General features: G+C 41.0%; 1 protein-coding gene across 5 annotated transcripts in view; it reads right to left on the bottom strand.

The window, feature by feature from the left end:
• Atp8a1 (ATPase phospholipid transporting 8A1) overlaps nt 1–20,041 on the bottom strand; it is a 209,039-nt gene that overhangs the window by 117,225 nt on the left and 71,773 nt on the right. For 3 of the 5 annotated variants that reach the window (XM_041671068.1, XM_041671070.1, XM_041671069.1), the window contains exons 13-19: nt 19,406–19,483; nt 18,164–18,252; nt 13,492–13,536; nt 5,275–5,347; nt 3,428–3,533; nt 2,019–2,101; nt 248–297 (exon numbers count right to left, since the gene is read on the bottom strand). In XM_041671068.1, the coding sequence (XP_041527002.1) occupies nt 248–297; nt 2,019–2,101; nt 3,428–3,533; nt 5,275–5,347; nt 13,492–13,536; nt 18,164–18,252; nt 19,406–19,483 (524 nt within the window). The remainder of the gene's footprint in view (nt 1–247; nt 298–2,018; nt 2,102–3,427; nt 3,534–5,274; nt 5,348–13,491; nt 13,537–18,163; nt 18,253–19,405; nt 19,484–20,041) is intronic. The other 2 variants (XM_041671072.1, XM_041671073.1) reach the window with 1 other exon arrangement.

Genomic DNA, 20,041 nt, shown 5'->3' with positions numbered 1-20,041 from the left:
GGGAGGCAATTCAGACTCCCAGAAAGACCCTTTGAACAGCCAGCAGAAGCCACACAGTCCCATGTCCCGAAGAAAACTGTGCATGACTTGTCTACAGACAGGACACCTAAACCACATGGAAGATCTTAATATTCTGCTTAAACCCATAAATTAAGAGTAAAGCATACATTCCAGCTATAGATAGGAAAAACAAAAAATGAATGAAAATGTATTCCCCCCACACAAATTCTAGAGCATGTGTCTTTACCTGGTGAACTCTAGGACATTGAGCAATTCATATCTTTCTTCCTGCCCCAGCTGCAGAATAAAAGAAATGAAAATACTTTAGGTTTCTTGGAAATAATCACTTGTTACAAATTTTTATTGTAAAATGTCAACACAAACACAATTTCCCTTCCTCCTTCTCAATTACAGGAGGGAGTTTATTAAACTTTCAGGTTAGTGAATAGTGGAAGACAGGAGAGGGCTCAGAAGCATTCCGAGGGTCACAGAGGCAGGCGGGAGAACTCTGTTGAGTGGAGACCGCGACAGAACTCCCAACAGACAAGATTATCTGCTGTGGCCTTACTGAGCTTACTAGCTAAGGAGGCAAGGACCCACAGAGTCAGAGAAAGAAAAGGATACAATAAAAAATGTCAAAAATTTATCCTTAGGAAATGATGGAAAACCAATTTTAAGAAAAAAATTTGAGTTAGGAAAGAGTTTAATGAAAAGATACCAAGTGCAAAGATGCTTAGTTATGAATATATGTACAGGTGTAATAAAAACACTAATAATAATTTTTAAAATGAGCTATCATTTACATTAAATAAACCACAGAGATCTTCAATGCAAACTGTACAGTTTGATAAAGGTACTGCCTGTGCAAACACCGCCCTGTTGAGGATGCAGAACATCTGACCCATAATGAATTCTCGTTGCATTTCCAATCAATCTTCTCCCCGCCCCAAGGCAATGGCTGTTCAAGATTCTATCATTATAAATCACGTCTGCACAGTTTCCAGCTGCAGACAGATGGGCTCATAAAGGAGGCTTTCCTTCGTGCCTGGCATTCTTCCTTCCTCAATAGAGTTTTCGTGATTTATCCAGACTACTCAAGAATCAAGAGTTCGCCTTTTTCATTGTTTCGATTGTCACACGGATCTCAACCTGTTCATCCTCCCCTGCTCATATGCATTTATCTGCTTCCAGTTGGGCGTAGCAGTGAAGACAGCCACCATGAGCACTCCATTAGACCTCCTATGGTGGACACGAACTTCCCTTTCTCCCGAGTAGCTGAGAACTGAGTATAGCTGCTGCATCGAGGCAGCTTTCCTTTATTAGAAAACTCTTCAAAAATTCACTAACATTTGTTTCCATCAAAGATTTTAATTTCAGTCTTCCCAGTGGGTGCTCAGTAGTGTTCCACTATGGTTTTGCATGTCCTTGATGACTAACCATGGTCTGCTTGTAGCCACCCGGATATCACCTGCTGTGATAAATCTGTTCAAAACTTCCCATGTAAAAGCAGATCCTGAAGAATGACCTTCTTGTTGTTGGCTATTTTGAGACAGCGTAGCCCAGGCTCATGTAGCCCAGGCTGGCTTCAAACTCGCTATGTAGCCCATGCTGGCTCTGAACTCCAGATCCTCCTGTCTCCTACCTCCCGTGCACTGTGATAACAGGCCTATGTACTATACCCAGGCTTCTGCATACTCACATAACCAAACATTTAATAATGCCTGGAATCATGAGAAGAAATAAATGGAAAGATGACTCAAGGCAGATAAATCTCCTTTAAGTAGGGCAGAAAATCAGTAGATAGGTCTAGTTTGGAAGAATCAACATTGTCTATCAAGCGTATTATCAGCCACAATTTTGCTAAGTGTTGAAAGAACCAAATGAAAGGAAGGACAGTGGTGCCCCCTGGAGAGGTAACTTTGGTTCCACTGTGATCTTTTCCATACTGCCTTTATCTCTGAAGCTACAAGAATGTGCTATGCAGGTTTTAAAGCATCCTTAAGACACAAGTGACTTACTGAATCTATGATGACCGAGTCAGGAGTTCTTCCAGTGAAGACAAAATTCAGCTGCTTGGCAGCTCTGACCAGTGCTCCCTCATCTGTGTCAGGGAACAGGTGACAGAAACGGGACAGAAACAGATGATATATGCAAATGTAAGGGAAAGAAACTGGCACAATGCAGTTTTCTGCTCAGTTAAAAATTCCTTTCATTATGCTCTGAAACCCATCCTTTCTGTGTATAAGATGATGCCAGAGGAATGGGAACAACCGTTCGTGACCCACACCTGAAAGTGACAGCTTGAACCTTAGTCAGCATACGCTTGAGGATACCTTTCTCCAAATCCGTGGCAGGAAGTCTTTTAAAGATTTATCCATTCCCCCCAAATGGTTGAGTGTTAATTCCAAAGCCTGAGATCTGATTCACTTAAAGGGAACAGAGGCTTAGTTTATGTCAGCTGCTTTCCTCACCATGTCACCAAGCTTTGTCACTGGGGACAGTGATAAGACACACACACACACATACACACACACAGACACACATATGCACACACACACATCCATCCATCCACACATACATGTGTATGCACACACATATCCACACGTGCATACACACACATGCACACATGCATACATACACACAGTGAACACACACATGTGCACACATATACACATATGTGCACACACATACATACACTCATACACAATATACATACACACATATACTCTATGTGAAACAACAAAATTTCTTACTCTGGTTAAGAAATTTGATGAATTGTTCAAGACATAACCACTAATTAAGAATATGGTTTTAAATACAAAGTGTATCATTTCCCTTAAAGTTTGGATTATTTACCTAATTTTATCTTGGAAATAAGTCTAGAATCAAGCCTAAATAGCTTAATGACCAGTAAATATTTTATAGAACGCCCCTGAAGTGCAAGAAGCTCTCCTCACCTAAGTGAACACAGAAAAGGTGCCCTCCAGTCCCTAAAGAGAGGGCAGAATTCTGTTCTAAAACCATGCATAGCAGATTTCTTTAGGCAAACAAATCTCCCATCTGACTATGCGTAAAACCCATCACGCAAGAGTTTATTGTTACTTATAAGGGGGAATAATTACATGCATACAAATATTTTATTCCTTTGTGTACACTTTATAACTCAATTTTCCATATAATTAATTTGAGAAAAATCACATACACAAAACAACATATTTTCACACACACACACACACACACACACACACACACACACACACACACATTTAACCCTGAAAGCCAAGCTTCTAATTAGGATCCAATTGTTTTAAATCTAAAATCATGGTTATGTTCCATTTATAAATTAAATTGAAAATTTAAGTTCTATAATGCCAAATTTCAGAACAACTGTCTACAGAAAAATACTCCATTGTTGCTTCTTCTGTACCTGGAGATGCTGCCTGGTAAAAGATCTTCTCGCCTTCTCTCTCTGGTACAGCTGTGTGGCAGACTGCCATCATTGTGAGAAATTCACAAATGATAGGTGCGGTCGGCTGTGAGGAGTAAACACATAATTTATCCCTTTCATTGAAACATTTGACACTAATGGCAGTAATGTTACTTCACGGCCATTTATTAACAGTACAGCTGGACAGCATTGGGGGTGTGGGATTACAGCCAATAGCTATTATGAAGAAAACCTAGTTAGAGCTCAATTTATTTGTTCTTGTACTTCCTCATTCATTCTGTAAACATTTATTTAACATGATTTTGTGTTCTTAAAGAGAAATGAGAGAAAAAGATGATGAATTTGGTCCTTAGCGGGCAGAAGACATATTCTAAAATATTCACTTATTTGTTTGTAATTTCTAGTCAGATTTAAATTTCAGACATCTAACCTTTGAGTGGGGGTGATTATGTGTGCATTTTTCTGTAATGCCACCTTCCCTTTCTCCAATATATCTATATATCTATAAATTTGTATCTATGTATCTATCAACCATATATCATCCATTCATGTCATAAGTCAGTACTAAGGCATAAGTCGGTACTAAGGCTGTGTTAGAAGTCAGTACTAAGGCTATGATGTCATAAGTCAATACTAAGGCTGTGTCATAAGTCAGTAAGTCAATACTAAAGCTGTGTCATAAGTCAGTACTAAGGCTGTGTCATAAGTCAGTACTAAGGCTATGATGTCATCATAAGTCAGTACTAAGGCTATGATGTCTTAAGTCAGTACTAAGGCTGTGTCGTAAGTTGGTACAAAGGCTATGAATTTGTAAGTTGGTACTAAGGCTATGATGTCATAAGTCGGTACTAAGGCTATGATGTCATAAGTCAGTACTAAGGCTATGATGTCATAAGTCGGTACTAAGGCTATGATGTCTTAAGTCAGTACTAAGGCTATGAATTTGTAAGTTGGTACTAAGGCTATGATGTCATAAGTCGGTACTAAGGCTGTGTCGTAAGTTGGTACTAAGGCTATGAATTTGTAAGTTGGTACTAAGGCTATGATGTCATAAGTCAGTACTAAGGCTATGATGTCATAAGTCAGTACTAAGGCTGTGTCGTAAGTTGGTACTAAGGCTATGAATTTGTAAGTTAGTACTAAGGCTATGATGTCATAAGTCAGTACTAAGGCTATGATGTCATAAGTCATTACTAAGGCTGTGTCGTAAGTTGGTACTAAGATGGGCAGGTACTTTTACCAATGTTAAAACTACAGCAGCTGAGGGAGAAGAAAGGCATTTTCTAACAGTATAAGCAAGAAGAGATTAGGATTGATGATACAGTACCTTGTGTTTTAGTTTACTTTCATTTTTGCTGTTTTTATTTTTTTTTGTAAAGAATCCCACTGGCATCCACATATGCTGTATTGCTCAACCAGGTTAGACCCGCTTCTGCACCACTCTGCCGTGTTCTGTTCTCATACCTACAGCCCGCTCTTCCTGACTTTTGTTTTTCTCCCCACTCCGTCCTCTGTAGACTTTCTGATTTTCCTCTAGCTTTAATAATATTCGAATTCTGTTTACTCTAACTATATTCTATCTCCCCTTCCTATTTAGGGGTCGTATAAAATAGGCTCAATAAAATCACAGCGGGAAACTTCAAATCTTTGGAAAGACACAAGCATCTGGACACAGGAGACATTTAGAACACTGGTACACACAAAGTAAAAGAAATCTAAAAAAAGATCATGCAAGTAAAAACAAAAAAACAGAAAGATGGAGGACAGCCGAGAAAGACGCGAGTGCTCATCTCCGGGGGAACAGATCACCTTCTGACGACACTTACGTGGTTATTCTGGAGATTCTCCAGCAGTGAGGAGTCATTAAATGTCTTTTCATCTCCAAACTGTGAGTTCTGCCTAAAGGGGAAAAAAAATAAAGCAAAGTTGGATCGCTTATACAGACAGGCCTATCCATTTACTTTCTAACTAATGATGAATGATTATCTTCAATGAATTCAAATAATTGATTTCATGACTATCATGCTTTTAAAAAATATTCTAAGTATTAATGAGGTTACTAAAATATGATTTTACTTTGGCCAACTGAGAACCCTTTATATGTAGTAACAATACAAATGATTGTATGAAATATAAAAATGTGAACAATAAAATATTTACATAGTTTGACAACCTTTATAAATATGTAAAAGATTATTTCTGAGAATATCATATTAAGCTATTCAGAAAGGAAACTAATCACGAATGTATATGGGATTTGTGTTGTGGCTGGTTCTTTACATTAACAAATGAATTATGTACTTTACTTGAAACAAATAGGATCTGCATTAACTTTTAATCTATTATTAACTCATGAACCTGTATTTAAGAAACGCAAACCCAAAACCAGGAGCATGTAAGTAGGCACAGCAAAATACTGCAAAGTATCTTTGAATGCACCTTGAAAATGTAAATGTGAACATTTTCTTTTCTGTATAAAAGTTTCAGAATTGACTGAGGAAAAACCAACATCTCAATGAAATAAGTAATGACAGTCTAGAAGATTTTAATCATAATTTAAGCTTGAGTTACGGAGTTTTGACAGCGCTAATGTGTGAAGCACCAAGACATCCTCTGACACCCTAAACCGCAGTGTGAAAGGGAGAGGTCACTGAAGAAAGTCGAATAAATGGAACCAGTACGCCTCCCTGAGCTGATGAAGTAAATCTCATGAGTGTTTGCAACACTACCCAGCTTCTTTTATTTAAATATCAGCACTTGGCTGGTGGATTATACAAGTTATATGAGATATCTTTGCTAGGGCTGGAAGGATGGCTCAGTGGTTAAGAACACTAGCTATTCTTCTAGAGGTCCTAAGTTCAATTCCCAGCAACCACATGGTGGCTCACACCCACCTGTAATGAGATCTGGCGCCCTCTTCTGGCCTATATAGAAACAGAACACCATATACATAACAAATAAATAAAATATTTAAAAAATCTTTGCTAGCAAGTTGTAGTTAAGAATTCTGAAAATTATCATTGGTTTTATTTGTTGAGTATTAAGTACGGGATCTAACGGCTTTCAAATGATTTGTCAGTGGGAAGATAGAAGAGCGAACACATTTCTATAAACATTCTCATTTAAAAAGTATAGTTTTACTGTTGGGACTGATGAGATGGCTCAGTGGGAAAAGGCAGCTGACGGCAAACCTGGCGACTGGAATTTGGCCCCTAGGACTCTCAGGTGTAAGGCAAGAACTGATTCTACAGGGTCTTTCCTCTGGGTTCTTAGCCTTATTAATAAAAGAATTTAGGACTAGGCTCAGAAGAAACCTTGAGGACAATTTTATTAGTGTCTAAAAGAAAAAAAAAACCCAGAGAAGCAAGGTGTACATCTGTGTAGATCCCTGGAAGAATAAGATGGAGAAGGGGAAGAAAGTAGGCCTTAGTTCGTAAGCCACTGTGAGTTGGAGGAACAGCCACAGCAAATAAACAAAAAAACATCCCTATCTATCATCAGCACCACCACCACCAAAAACAAAACAAAACAAAACAAAAAACAAAAAAAAGAAAGAAAAGAAAAAAGAAAAAGAAGAAAAAAGAATAAGAAAGACCAGAGTACCTGGGAAAGTATACCCTGCCCATGCCTATGTTTGGCAAGTACAGGAGGGAAGGAGGGAGGGAGGAAGGGAGAGAGAGACAGACACACACACACACACACAGAGAGAGAGAGAGAGAGAGAGAGAGAGAGAGAGAGGAGAAGGTGGCAGAGGGGGAGGAGTGGGGGGAGGGAGAGGAGAGAAGGAGAGGTAAAAGAAAAAGTTATGCTGACTTCACAACTGCAGCTTGACTTCCCCTGAATAAGGGGAAGAAAAAGTCTCATTAATTAATTAATGAGAAAAAGTCTCATTAAAAGAACAATCACCCCTCCCATTTCCTCAGCAGGACTGAAGGTGACTGACCCACCTGGGTTAATCCTGGGGGACCAGGGCTGGTCTCCACCCAGAGGGAGGCTACATTCTTTTGATAAGAAGGAAACAGTTTTCCCTTCTGGCTCTTCAAGAGCATCAATGACAACAGCAGAGGTAACCAGAGTACTGTTTAAGGGACTTGTGGTGTGTCCACAAGACAGAATACTGTATGGAAGGGACAGTTCCCCGCAGTGTGAACAAGTCTCAGATAATAGCCACTTGAAATATCTACATACACTACACAAGACCAAACTGCACACCCTATGGACACAGACAGCTCATGCACATGAACAAAGACACAAGCAGCAGTGTGACTATGAGGACTGCTTTTCCCTGTCTTACAAAAGTCACTATTTCAATGAGAGCAGGGAACAGGTTAGAGAATAGGACATCTGGACAGACCACTAGAAGGCAATGGCTGGCTTTACTGTCCAGAAGCAAGCAGGACAAACTTCAGATAAACACTACAGAAGTCCCTAGTATGCAGGATTGTGTTTAAATTGTGTTCAACACCCTTGATGAGACAGATACACACACAAAACCCAAAACCTCTCTTTCTCTTTGTGTCTTTTATATTGGGGGCTGATGGTCTATGCCTACAGTTTGTTTTACCCCTCCCCCCCTTTGAGATAGTGTCTTGATGGCTCTGGCTGTCCTGGTGCTGTATCCTGTGCTGGCCTTGAATTCCTGGCAATTCTTCTGCTTCAATCTTACAAGGGCTAGGACGGTGTGCATCACTATCTCTGGCTTAGAGATAAAAACATACAACTTTCAGCACACATCTAAATATTTTCACATGAAAAAAAACTAGAATTCTCCAGGCAGATTTCAGACAGACAGGATGCAGGTTGTGTTTTATGTGCACCTTTAACTTGTTTGAAGCCTGTTCTTATTCACAATAAAGGTTGTGAAAAAGGGGTCATCAAGCCCTGTTCTGACTAAGAAACAATAAAGAATCTGAACATTAGTACAATTTATGGGAGACAGAGGTTCTAGAAATCTCTTTTCTTGATTTAATGCAACTGAGTGTGGATGAAGAGATAGCTTGCTGGCCATCACATGACTCATCTACTTTTGTATCCATCCAATTGCAGGGCTACTGTTAAGGAGGCTCTATATCGGTGTGTGTACTGGGACAAGAGCATTTTTTAATTCAGGCCAGACCCAAAGGGACCAATGGTCTTTTCAATTCTATCTCTACACTCCTCACGTGGTTCAGATCCATCAGCTTTCCCCAGAAAGGGTTGTTTGACAAGGCTTCTCTAGCCAAAGTTTAAAAGACAGATTGTTCCCTAGATGTCCCTCTGGGAACACGTCTGGGCTGGCCAGTTACTCTTAGACCTTGCTTAATGTCTAATTTCTGCAGCTCCTAGATTTTGGGATGGGGTAAGGACTGGATCCAAGACTTATGAGGCCCTTGGGTGGGTACTTTTGTTTCTCCCAAGCAGGGAACCTCGCTAGGGAATGCTATAGTGTGGCCTCAAGTCACAAGTTCCGTAGCTCTTCCTCCTAAGCAGCAAGCCTTCACAGAACCTCACACACTCTGATCTTGGGCAGCCCCTACTCATTCTCAATCACTCTTTGTCAAATCACGAGGCTCTGCCCCTCAGTTTTCTGCCTTTCCATCCCTCCATTTTCTACCGGCATTTTTCGGAGTGGTTTGTTTTTGTTGGACTTCCTTCCAGTCAAGAGTGTGTTTTAGATCTTGCACCACTAGGTGGCAAGTCCCTCCTTCAAGCCTTTGCTCCCTCCCAACTTTTTCCTGTCCAGAAACCTTCCCAAGAAGAACAGGCTTTGAAAGGAGACTTCCTGCATTTTTCATTAAGTTGTTCCAAGAAACCAATGGGGACCACTAGGCAAGAGCACTCCAGCCATAGAGAGATTAGCACTGGTGTAGGTGATGCTGGCAGGCTAACCTGTACAAGAACACGTGGTGAACACTGATAACCAATATCCCGTAAGATAATGACTCCGGGCTGTGCTCACATGTTAACCCCTAGAGCTATGTAATAATTACCCGTGGCAAGGATCGCAGGGAAGCAGAGTCCTCGGTCTGCAAGAACTCCGCTTTCTACCCCAAGGCTTCAATTTTAAAATCAAAATCATCTCAAAGCCAGAAGAAAGGTACATCTCTCTCTTCAACACTTCAGTGAAATGTGTTGATTAACAGCATCCCCATCTGACTTGGAAAATCTTCTGTTTCGGAGGCCAAGTGAATCCCAGCCACTGGCACATGGCCCAGGAGACACTGTGTGACGGGCTGGGTGGTGAAAAGCTACTGGAACAGCACTTACATAGTGTGTCAGCCAGGACAAGCTCAGGGTGGACAGTCCACCATACAGCTGCTGTGTAGAGGTTGGTTTCCTGATCAGTGCCACATCTCCGGGACAACATGAGGTAGAGCTCCTTTGGCAGCACAAAGCAGTTTTTTGAGGCAATGAGCAGGGTGGAATAGAGCCCGTTGGGCTGGCATCCTCTCTGACCCAGGGACTGACCCCTTCCCTAACCTAGTAAACCCTGCTGCCACAGCAGAAGGACTTTCTGGCCCCAGCCGTAAGGGCACTGACTTTTTTTTTTCTTTCTTTTTTAAGGGTCTGTCCCTTCAGATTTTTAAAGATGCTGCTGGTCTGGAATCAAAATTGCTTGCAGGGAGATTTAATTTTTAGCCATGAGTTTGTTACTCAGAGTCAAGTCCAAGAATATGAACGGGTGATTAAGTTCGCTGTTTTTACTGATAATGGTTGGTTTGGACCAAAACAATGAGACTCAGTTTCCTGGGTGACTACAAGTATTTCTGAAGGCAACTGCAAAAGAGGAGCTCTAAAACACTGTGTGAAAGTCTGCACCACTGAATAAGACAGCTTGCCAAGGGGATTACTTTGAAGACAGACGCTAATATAGATGTGTTAGAGCTCATTATTATAAGGGCATGCCTGGAAGAATGCTTCAGCGAGCCTACATTTTTACAGCAGAATAAATAAATGCCACTCACTCCACACATAATTATAGACTAGAATATAATGAGAAAATAACCAACAGAAAAGAGAGACTAGTATCAACTGCAGATGCTATAATAATAGCCAAAGCCACTGAAATGACTGCAGGGCCGACTCGTGATGTGGGAGTGTCATATATCAATCTGTTGATTTCATTGGTTAAGCAATAAAGAAACTGCTTGGCCCTCATAGGTTAAAACATAGGTGGGTGGAGTAAACAGAACAGAATGCTGGGAGGAAGAGGAAGTGAGCTCAGACTCGACAGCTCTCCTCTCAGGGGCAGATGCCTCAGAGAGATGCCATGCTCCCCTCTCCGGGGAAGACGTGATAGCTCTGCTCTCTGAGGCACACGCGATGAAGCTCCGACCCAGGATGGATGTAGGCTAGAATCTCCCTGGTAAGCCAACTCGTGGGCTACACAGATTACTAGAAATGGGCTAGTCCAGCTGCGAGAGTTAGCAGAGAAGAGGCTAGATTTAATGGGCCAAGCAGTGCTTAAAAGAATACAATTTGTGTGTTGTTATTTTGGGGCATAAGCTAGCCAGGCGGCCGGGGTGCTGGGGACACAGCCCCGCTGCTCCAATTACAACAGACTCAAAGGCATTTCCTCTGGAGAATCACCCTGTGGCCATTTACTCGAAAACAACAAGAATATGATGTGTGACTATATCAAATACTTAAGAAAAAATGAAATAATCTATTTTGTGAGATTTGCTTCAGAATAATAATGGGAGAAAGGCACAGGTGGGATGAAACTGGCCCAGGGCACATACCTTTAAAACAACTGACAGGGACAGCTATTGGTGCTGCTTATCCTTACACTTTCCAAAGGAAGTTTTTTTAAAAATCTATATATATATATCTATATATTAAAAAACTTATATCTTTTGAAAATAAGAAGAAATTATGATTACACGAGTGTTGAAAGCAAAAGGTGTTTTTCTTTCTAATCCTCTCAAAATTTATGCTATCACTTTAGATAACAGTTTTTAATAGAAAGGAATTCGTCTGCAGGATTCCATGCCAATTTTGAGAGAAACACAAGTCCTTTAATGCCTATGGGTGTGGGATAGAGTGAACCTCCTTCATAATCAGGCTCCGCTGGGCTTAGTGCTGGTTTCCATGTCTGCTGGCTGTGTTCTTGGGCAGATTACTTACTGGCTTTTCTACCTAAATTCTATCAACTTGAAAATGACTGTGTCACAGATATGACGAGGAGTGAGAATAAAGCCTTCTGGTTAGAGTTCAATTAATCTTCAAAGTTTCTCACGGAGGTAAGTGCTATTGGTGACCACAGTTTTCCAATGAAGCTACTCGGGCCACAAGTGGCCTGTTTTAAGGTTATGTCAAGATCCGAACTTTGGGGGTCAGAATCCAAAGTTCACATGCATGGCTACTCCACACGACCTTACACAGAACCTCACAGATCTGTACCCCCACCTTTGCAAGCCTACACGTAATCACTTTACAGATGGAGAACCCAAGGACACAAAGAGGGCGCCTTTGCCATAACGGTGAGGCGACACATGTCTTTCCTGGTGCTGATTTTTAAAACAGCAACCTTTTTGTAGATTCAATGGCAAGTTAAAATATACAATTTGTGAAAAAGCTGGGATATTTCACTTGAATTCAGATTTTTCCCAAAAAGATATTTTATGAAAAATAATCCTTACGAGGAAGATGAAATGGTATCATCTCTTTCCAGCAGTGACTGACGCCACAAAACATTCTCTGCTCATAGCTTTTAATGATCTGGGTCAACTCTATATATGTATTTGGAGAAGCTAAGAAAACCAAATTATGTCTCATAAGAAGATGTGTGTATTAGCTCTATATTACTATATTACTAAACAGGGTTTAAAATGGTAGGATTATTATGCTATAGGCAAGCAGCGAATGAAAAGACACACAGGTCCTAAAAAGCCTGAGGAGCTTACTCAGATGGCACTCAGCCACAAGTCAAAGAACACCCCAATAAACATGGTAACTAGAGTCACAGGACCAAATAAGTAGGGGTGTATGCAGTGCTTAGCTTGAATAGCCAACCAATGATAAAATGTTCTGACAAGGTATGGAACTCTGTGTAACGGGCATTGATGGTGCCACTAGTCACACGAATCAAACACCTGCCTCCATCAGCAATGAGCCTTGGGTATTAGGAGGTTTACTACAAACTCTTAGTAAATCTCTAGTGAAATAAATTCCAGTTGGTTGAACACTTATTTTGTGGCTGGAACACAACGAACAGTGGGAATATAACTTAATCATAAAGTATATGTGATCCAAATACATGGAAGAGAGCCTCAATAGTCTCAAAAATCAGTATTCTCAAAAAAAAGCTCTAAAGGAATCAATTTCATAACTTTTATTTGCTACCAAATCATGACAACTCACACAAAAACAAAATTCACTAAACTACCCTAGATAAAAACATAAACCCAGGGCTGAAAGGATTTTAAAGTAGAACAACCCAGAAACTTCCCATAGCAGTCAAGCTAAACTCATAATATGCTGTGTTTAATAAATCTAAGGTGATGCTGACGTCAGGATGCATGACGTGAAATTCACAAAGAATCAGGAAAAAGTGAAAAACAGGAACTGAAGTGAATCATGCTGCGTCCACTGTTAGAGTTCAGAACACTTGTGCTGCACATTTAAAGGTCATCTTACAGCCTCGGAAGAGACACTAGAATAAGGAGCAGTGGAAAAGGACACTTGTACTGCATGACATGGCCCAGCATCATCTGTTCCGCAGCTCAGGCAGAAGGGGGCAGTGCCGAGCTAAAAAAACACAAGCAAGCTTTCAGAGCTATAGCTGAGTGTTCCCTACCAGGGCACTTCGGAATCAATCCTCACAGGTAATAGATAAATAATACAAGGCTCTAGCAACTTTTAAAGCTTCAGAATATGTTTATAAAGGTTTTTCGATAGAAAAATTAAAGATACTTAACAGAGTTTAAGAAACATGCACTGCGGAGCGTCATCACCCAGCACCTGGGAAGACTTCCCGCGAGACCAGGGAAGCGAGACCAGGGAAACTAACACAGCCATGCAAGGGAACCTTTCAAAGAGATCAAAGGTTCAAAGTAGCTTACCATTCATCAGGCGAGCACCCATAATCCTCAGGTTCGGGGACATGGCTTCAAGAGGAAGGACAGAAAGAGAGGGAAAAACAATCACAGAAAGGCTGGAAACATAAAACCATGAATGAGGGAAGTGCTAAGAGGCGGGTTTCTAGAAAGCTAAGAAAAATGAGCTTTTAGTTGGATCTGAAAGAATGGCGGTTAGTACAATGTGCAGAACGTGAGGATTTATGGTAACCAGGTGGAGTTACAAAGGTACTCCATAGCCCAGAACTGATTGATGCTCAGAAGCCAGAATTTAGTAATAAACATGTTTAAATTTAGCTGTTTAAACATATGCTATAAAGCCCGTAGGACGTCAATCATCTATATTTATATCCATTACAAAGTATTTTAACAACACAAACATGCTAGTCACCTAGGGCACAGAAAAAAAAATCTGCCAAATATTTTTCAGGAAGCTTTTACTGCCTTGAGACAATGACTAACTTCCTAAGAGGGGACGGGAAAGTACAAGTTAATTGTTACTTTGTTTGATTAAATGGAACCACTGATATTCAAAATAGTCCACCCATCAAACAATTTTTAATCTTGAAACATGTTTTCAATGATACTTTAATTTTACCCATGAGTCCATGAAGCATGAGAAAAGATCCCCGGATACACAGTCCATTCCAACCTCCACATGACACACAAAATACCCATCAGAGTAGATTTTCTTATTTCGCAGTTCTTTCATTACACATGTTAAATCAGCATCTCCCCTTTAAGTTAGACTTTCTATACACAGGTAGAGTTCAAATGCACAGATGGTTCTTGATAAGCACAACAGCTGCTGGAAACTTAAAGACTTCATTAACTCCCTAAACGCCTACCCACTTTTAACCTACCTAGCCAGGGCAGTGTCTTGTACTTCCAAAACATTAATTTTCCGTCCAGGAACAACATCCCCTCCATTACAGCAGTCACAATGAAAGGGATCCTTTGGCCCACTATTCTTTCCTGTCACAGGCTTGTGTTTATTGTTTTGGAGGAAACACTCACCCTGACCATTTTGGGCTGGATTTCCAGGAAAGGTGCTGGCCTGTGGAAATGGGCTGTAGAACCAAGGGCAATCACTTGCGATTAACCTCAAAGTTTGGGTTCCATCCCTGGCACTATCCAGGGGAGCGCTGGTAACTGTCCAATCAGGAAACACTGGAGGAAGGTCCTGACAGCTTGCATTGGTATTGTGCCCCTGCTCATGGAGAAGGTCCTGACAGCTTGCACTGGTATTGTGCCCCATTCATAGAGAAGGTTCTGACAGCTTGCATGGGTATTGTGTCCTGTTCATAGGGAAGGTCCTGACAGCTTGGATTGGTATTGTATTCCATTCATAGAGAAGGTCCTGTCAGCTTGCATTGGTATTGTGTCCCATTCATAGGGAAGGTCCTGACAGGCTGCATTGGTACTGTATGTACCCCTGCTCAAGGCTTTACACCAGCTCTGGAGCTAGTGCTTCCTAAGTCATGAGACTTACCAGCCCCAGAGCACAAGGGCCACAGTGCCTGCCCCTGAGTCTGGTGCAGCCCTGGCAGAAGTTGAGTGGCATCCAGAGGGTGATGGGCAGCAAGTGACTTGTCTGTATGAGTTGCCATGAAGACAAGTCAGTGTGATCATATCTGTCCCGGGGAGTTCGGCACTTAAATTCATTCTCAGATTTGGGTTAAAGACCACTATGTGTAGAAGCATCCCTTGACCTCATTACTCTATCCCATGCCATCTGAGGCTCGCAACTATCCTAATCCATGTTAGCACTATTGTATTATAATTAACTAATACCTATCGACCACGGTGAATTCTGTGCGGAAACCATGTAAACTCGGTTTATTAGTAGGTTTCTGATACCTAACAAAGAGCCACCCGCAGAAGGAGGCAGATCAATATTTGTTGTAGGTAAATGAAAGGTCATGGTTGGTCACCAGACACATGAGCAGGCTATAATCTAGTCCTTGGAGCTGGGTGTAGGATAACTGTGAAGATTTTCCTGGTGGATCTCTCCTCAGGGTTGTAGAGTTAGCTGATCTATCAAACATGCTTCTAAACAAAACCTCCATGTAAACTACTCACATACTATTGTTGTTAAGAATCTTCATCTGTTTTATCTAAAGGGGAAGGGTGCATGATTTAACACTAGTCAAACGTCTGATCCCTCAAATAAAAATAAAACAGCAACAAAAGAATTATTCAAGTTGCTTAATAGACCGTTGTTTTTCTTTAATTATTTTATTTTATTTTTTTGCCCCAAAGATAGCATAGACTAAATTGCTGACAAGTACTGGCTATACGAAAAACTCTTCAAACTGTCACAGTGTTGAGAACTCGGTCCCTGAACACAGATGTGCTTATTTACTGCAGAAACTCAATCCGCTGTGACAACATCCCCACAGTGTAACCTGCTACACTGAGACTTTCCTAAGTGTGTGACAGTGGTATAAACAGAGGTATCCTTATTACAAAGTTGATTTCTATGAAACAGTGATGGCTGGCAACTGTGTATGAATCTTTGAATTTCATTTGTCATGAAATCCAAAGGAAGTCTGAGGCAGAGCTTAAGTGAAATGAGAGAAACTTTGTTAGAATTAAATTCTGAAACACTGGAGTTTATTCTATTCTTACAGAATTGCTGGATACAGAGAACTTGCTAAAAACTGCGCTGCCGGGAGATTGACAGCCCTGGCCTTCTAAGCTGATCCAATGAGACAGCACAGGACTCGTCTGAGAGCCTGAAGGAGGATTAGCTGTAAGATTGTTTGCTGGCATCCAGAGTGTGTTACTTTCTCTTGCTTTGTCATTTCCTGAGGGTGCAGTGGGGATGAACACCAGGATTTCTTCTGCACTCCCTCCTCGTATTGAACAGAGAGTGTAAATGAAAAACTGCATAGGTTCCTGCAACCCACGAGTGCACAGTAAGATGGCTGGCTGTGACTGACTCTTCTCTGTGTGTCACCTGTGCGAACAGGCAACAAGGCTACACCCCTGATAATTCACATATGAAATATATACATAAAATCACACCAAGACCTATGGGCACTAACACAAATGAACAAACCCTCAGTGATGCTTGGAAGGAGCTTAACTAGCTGAAGTGTGGCTTCCAGTGTTCTTGAAAACATGACGCCACACCTGAGCAGGACTCACTCCTATCATATTGCTGATCATCTGCAAACAAAGGGACATCTGTTCTTACTACTAAACATGATGCTAGGGGTCCACAGCTTGAAAGGACCTTAGAGGTTCATTTCATTGAGTTTCATTAAAGCTTTACAGAGTTAAGAATATCTGAAAGGGAACTGTCTAAGGTCGCAGGAGGGAATCGAAGACACAGCTCTAAGATTCATACTTTATCTCTTCACCTCAATTTTAAATGTTCTCACAGGATGTTCATTTCATTGCCCACCTGTAAGGACTGGCACTTCACTCAAACCCAGGCTGTCCTCCCACACTTTGCGTGAAGAAGTTATCGACAGACAAGGGAAGAGCTCCGCTTCTACACTTGTGGTCAAGGTTAAGACCCTATTCTGAGCATAAGGAAAAGCCCTTCTGCCTCTGACTGAACCATGTGTAGAATGTGTAAGTACTTGATGTCAAAGAATGTGCCTATGAGTCTCCTGCCCAGGAACAATTCTGGGGAAGATGGGGGAGAGCTGTTTTGTCTGAGAACTATCAGGCTTCAGGATAAAGAGAGGAAAAAAAAAATGCAAACTGGAAACATCAGTATTCTTCCCAAATCAAAAGCCTGTCTCTATGGTGTGGAAAAGACATCAATTGCTGTATCCACAGGCTGAAGTCATTCTGAATCAAATTCTCTCTTGCCCTTGGGAACAAGCATATTGGTCTCTGTTCCTGTTTGCAGACACTGTACATAGGAATAATAACAAATTCGGTTTAAAATGTCTTCAAAACTGAACACCCCTTTTCCACTGACTTGCTGCTTAAAGATAACGCATGAATGAAAACAGTGGGTATAAGTCAGAAATGCCCAAAGCAAGAAAGTGTGATTAAGAAACCAGTATTGACTCGCTTCACTGAGGTAAGGACAGTTGCAAAATTTGCTGATAAGGCTAGTGCCACTCAAGGTTTAGGTAGGCACACATATAATAAGACATAAAGTAAATGGACGCCACAGCCAGTCAGAAGGACATTATCACTGCTGTTCTTCAAAGTGAATATGTTTGTGTCCCTACCTCCTTCCTGTCACCAGCACTTTAGATTGCTCTGTGACTGCAAAGAGGAGACATAATAAAGGATAAAACAAGAGTAATTGTCTAAGCACCATAGTATAATTTAACTTAACAACAGATGAAGGCCCCTCTGCAGCTTCTTCCCATATCTCCACTGCACCCTGACTTAGGTCCGAGTAAAGGGAAATGGTTTCTTATCGCCAGGCCCAGACGGCGACCTTACAAGGCCCTAAATACTGAGAGACATGCCAGTCATTCTCCACCGCATAGCATCCCCCCCAAAAAAGCAAGACTAACTGTAAAATACACAATTAATCCACCCCAGAGTAAAAAGAACTGCTTTCTAGACTGAAAAGCAAAACAAAACTTTAACCCTCCTTGCACAAGAACTTCCAAATATTTCAAACCGATGCATCAATTAAATGTGTATTTCTTACGCCAAGTAAAGGGAACCCACTCACCCATAAGCCACGCCCGCGATGGTGCACTTCTTAAACTGCATCACGTTGCACGTCAGGGTCCCAGTTTTGTCAGAAAATATGTATTTAACCTATGAACAAGTTTAAAGTCCTAATTAATATTTCGGGGTTTTAAAAAAAAATTTAAAATGTTCCTCTTGGTGTCTTATGCATAACAGGCAAGAGCCCTACCTATGAGTTATATCCATCCTGGCCAGAAGATTTTTATAGAGGGAAGAAAATGTATTTAAATTATATTTTCTTTAAAAGTCAACTTTGTTCTACTGTGGGGGTATAATGACAGCTAGAATTACTTCTAGTACATTCTTTAAGGAGCAATCCAGCTCTTTTAGTATTTTAGTGATCAATTATCTTGTATATGGATATTAATGTGTACTAGAAAAACTAGAGTCAGAGAGAAATCTGCTTCAGGATAGTCTGAATTTTGACAGAATGTTTCACTGCTATTTTCAAACACAGACAGTACTAAGACCTAGCCAGTAATTCTCAAAATAACAAGAAATTCTACGGTTGGCAAGAGCTTGTGTAGTTAACTTCAGACACCATCTAAATTGGTAAGGAACAATATAATCTGTTCTAAATGCAATTTCAATAGTTGGCGTTGGAAAGTGGAGGGAGAGAAAACAAAAATCCTTTTTCAGTTAGCACCTATAAATGGTTACACACACACAGTCACATGCCACCTAAGGATGCTTCAGCTGGTGAAGGATGCACGTATGATGTGGACACCACAAGACTATATCGCTTGCCTGCTGAGGTCATAGCTGTGTGAATTTTATGAAGCTTACATAATGATGACATCTCCTGATAATGCACTGCTCAGAACAATCCCTGGTAGGTGAGGCAAGGCTGTATACATTAATAAAGTCTCAGTTATAAATCTAATCTGAATTCTTATTTGACTCGACTCATACAACTTAAAACTTTTTCTTCGTTCCGGATGAAAGTCCTATAACTCAAAAACAGCCAATATTTTCATCAGACTGCCTGCTAAGAAACACACCTAGCCTTTGCACAGTATCTCACCTTGAAAGAAAAATCTTTTTACTGTTTGAAAATTTCGCTATGAAATATAACCACTGTATGTCAGGCACTAGAAATGCGTTTATGGGAGTTATTCAAACAAGGGTAAATGAAGAGCTGCTACTTCCTCTGAAGTCACCACACAAGGCAGAAATTCTATCAACTCTCACTTCTGATCCAACTGTGCCAGTAAGAGCTTACCTGGCCAAGTTCCTCATTCAGATTAGATGTCCGGGCCATTGCCGCAGTGTCTGTGGGCTCATAGTGCATGTCAAGATCCTACAAAGAAGGAAGTGACACCCTTGAATACAAAGGGCTAGGGGACGGGGTCAGCAAAAGAAATCATTTTGTTTTCTTCACGTTTCACAAGTCACCATGGGACTGCTGAGCTCTGTGGAGCCACTCTAGTTCCTTGTTGTCTGGACATGATTCTATGTGGCCGACCTTAGAAGTATCCAGCAGGGAATGGTTTGCTCTCATTGGAATGGAAAGGAACAAACGGCAGTGAGAGCTTGCTGTGGAGTCAGTAAACTTAACCTTGTGCTGGGGTTAAGTTATGCAATACTCATGAAGGGCTCCCTAGAGTGATGCAAAGTGACTGTTCAGGGATGCTTGCTAGAGAGGCAGCTAATGCTTTCATATGGTTAGCTCTTCAAGCAACGGGAAAAGCTATCTCGAGTGACCACATCTGGCTGGACTTCCCAGGCTAAATTTCTTTTAATACAGATATTTGACAGTCAACCGAGAAAGGTATAATTTTATATTTCTTTGAACTTGCCTTGCACCCAGGGACCATGAGGTCTGACCCCATCATCCAACCCCAATGTGTGAGAGTTT

This window comes from Microtus oregoni, unplaced genomic scaffold (genome assembly GCF_018167655.1).
Source record: "Microtus oregoni isolate MIOR12 unplaced genomic scaffold, Mior012 000021F_ref0000039, whole genome shotgun sequence".
Lineage (NCBI taxonomy): Eukaryota > Metazoa > Chordata > Mammalia > Rodentia > Cricetidae > Microtus > Microtus oregoni.
The sequence above is the reverse complement of the archived record's forward strand: the minus strand, read 5'-3'. Positions and strand labels throughout refer to the sequence as shown.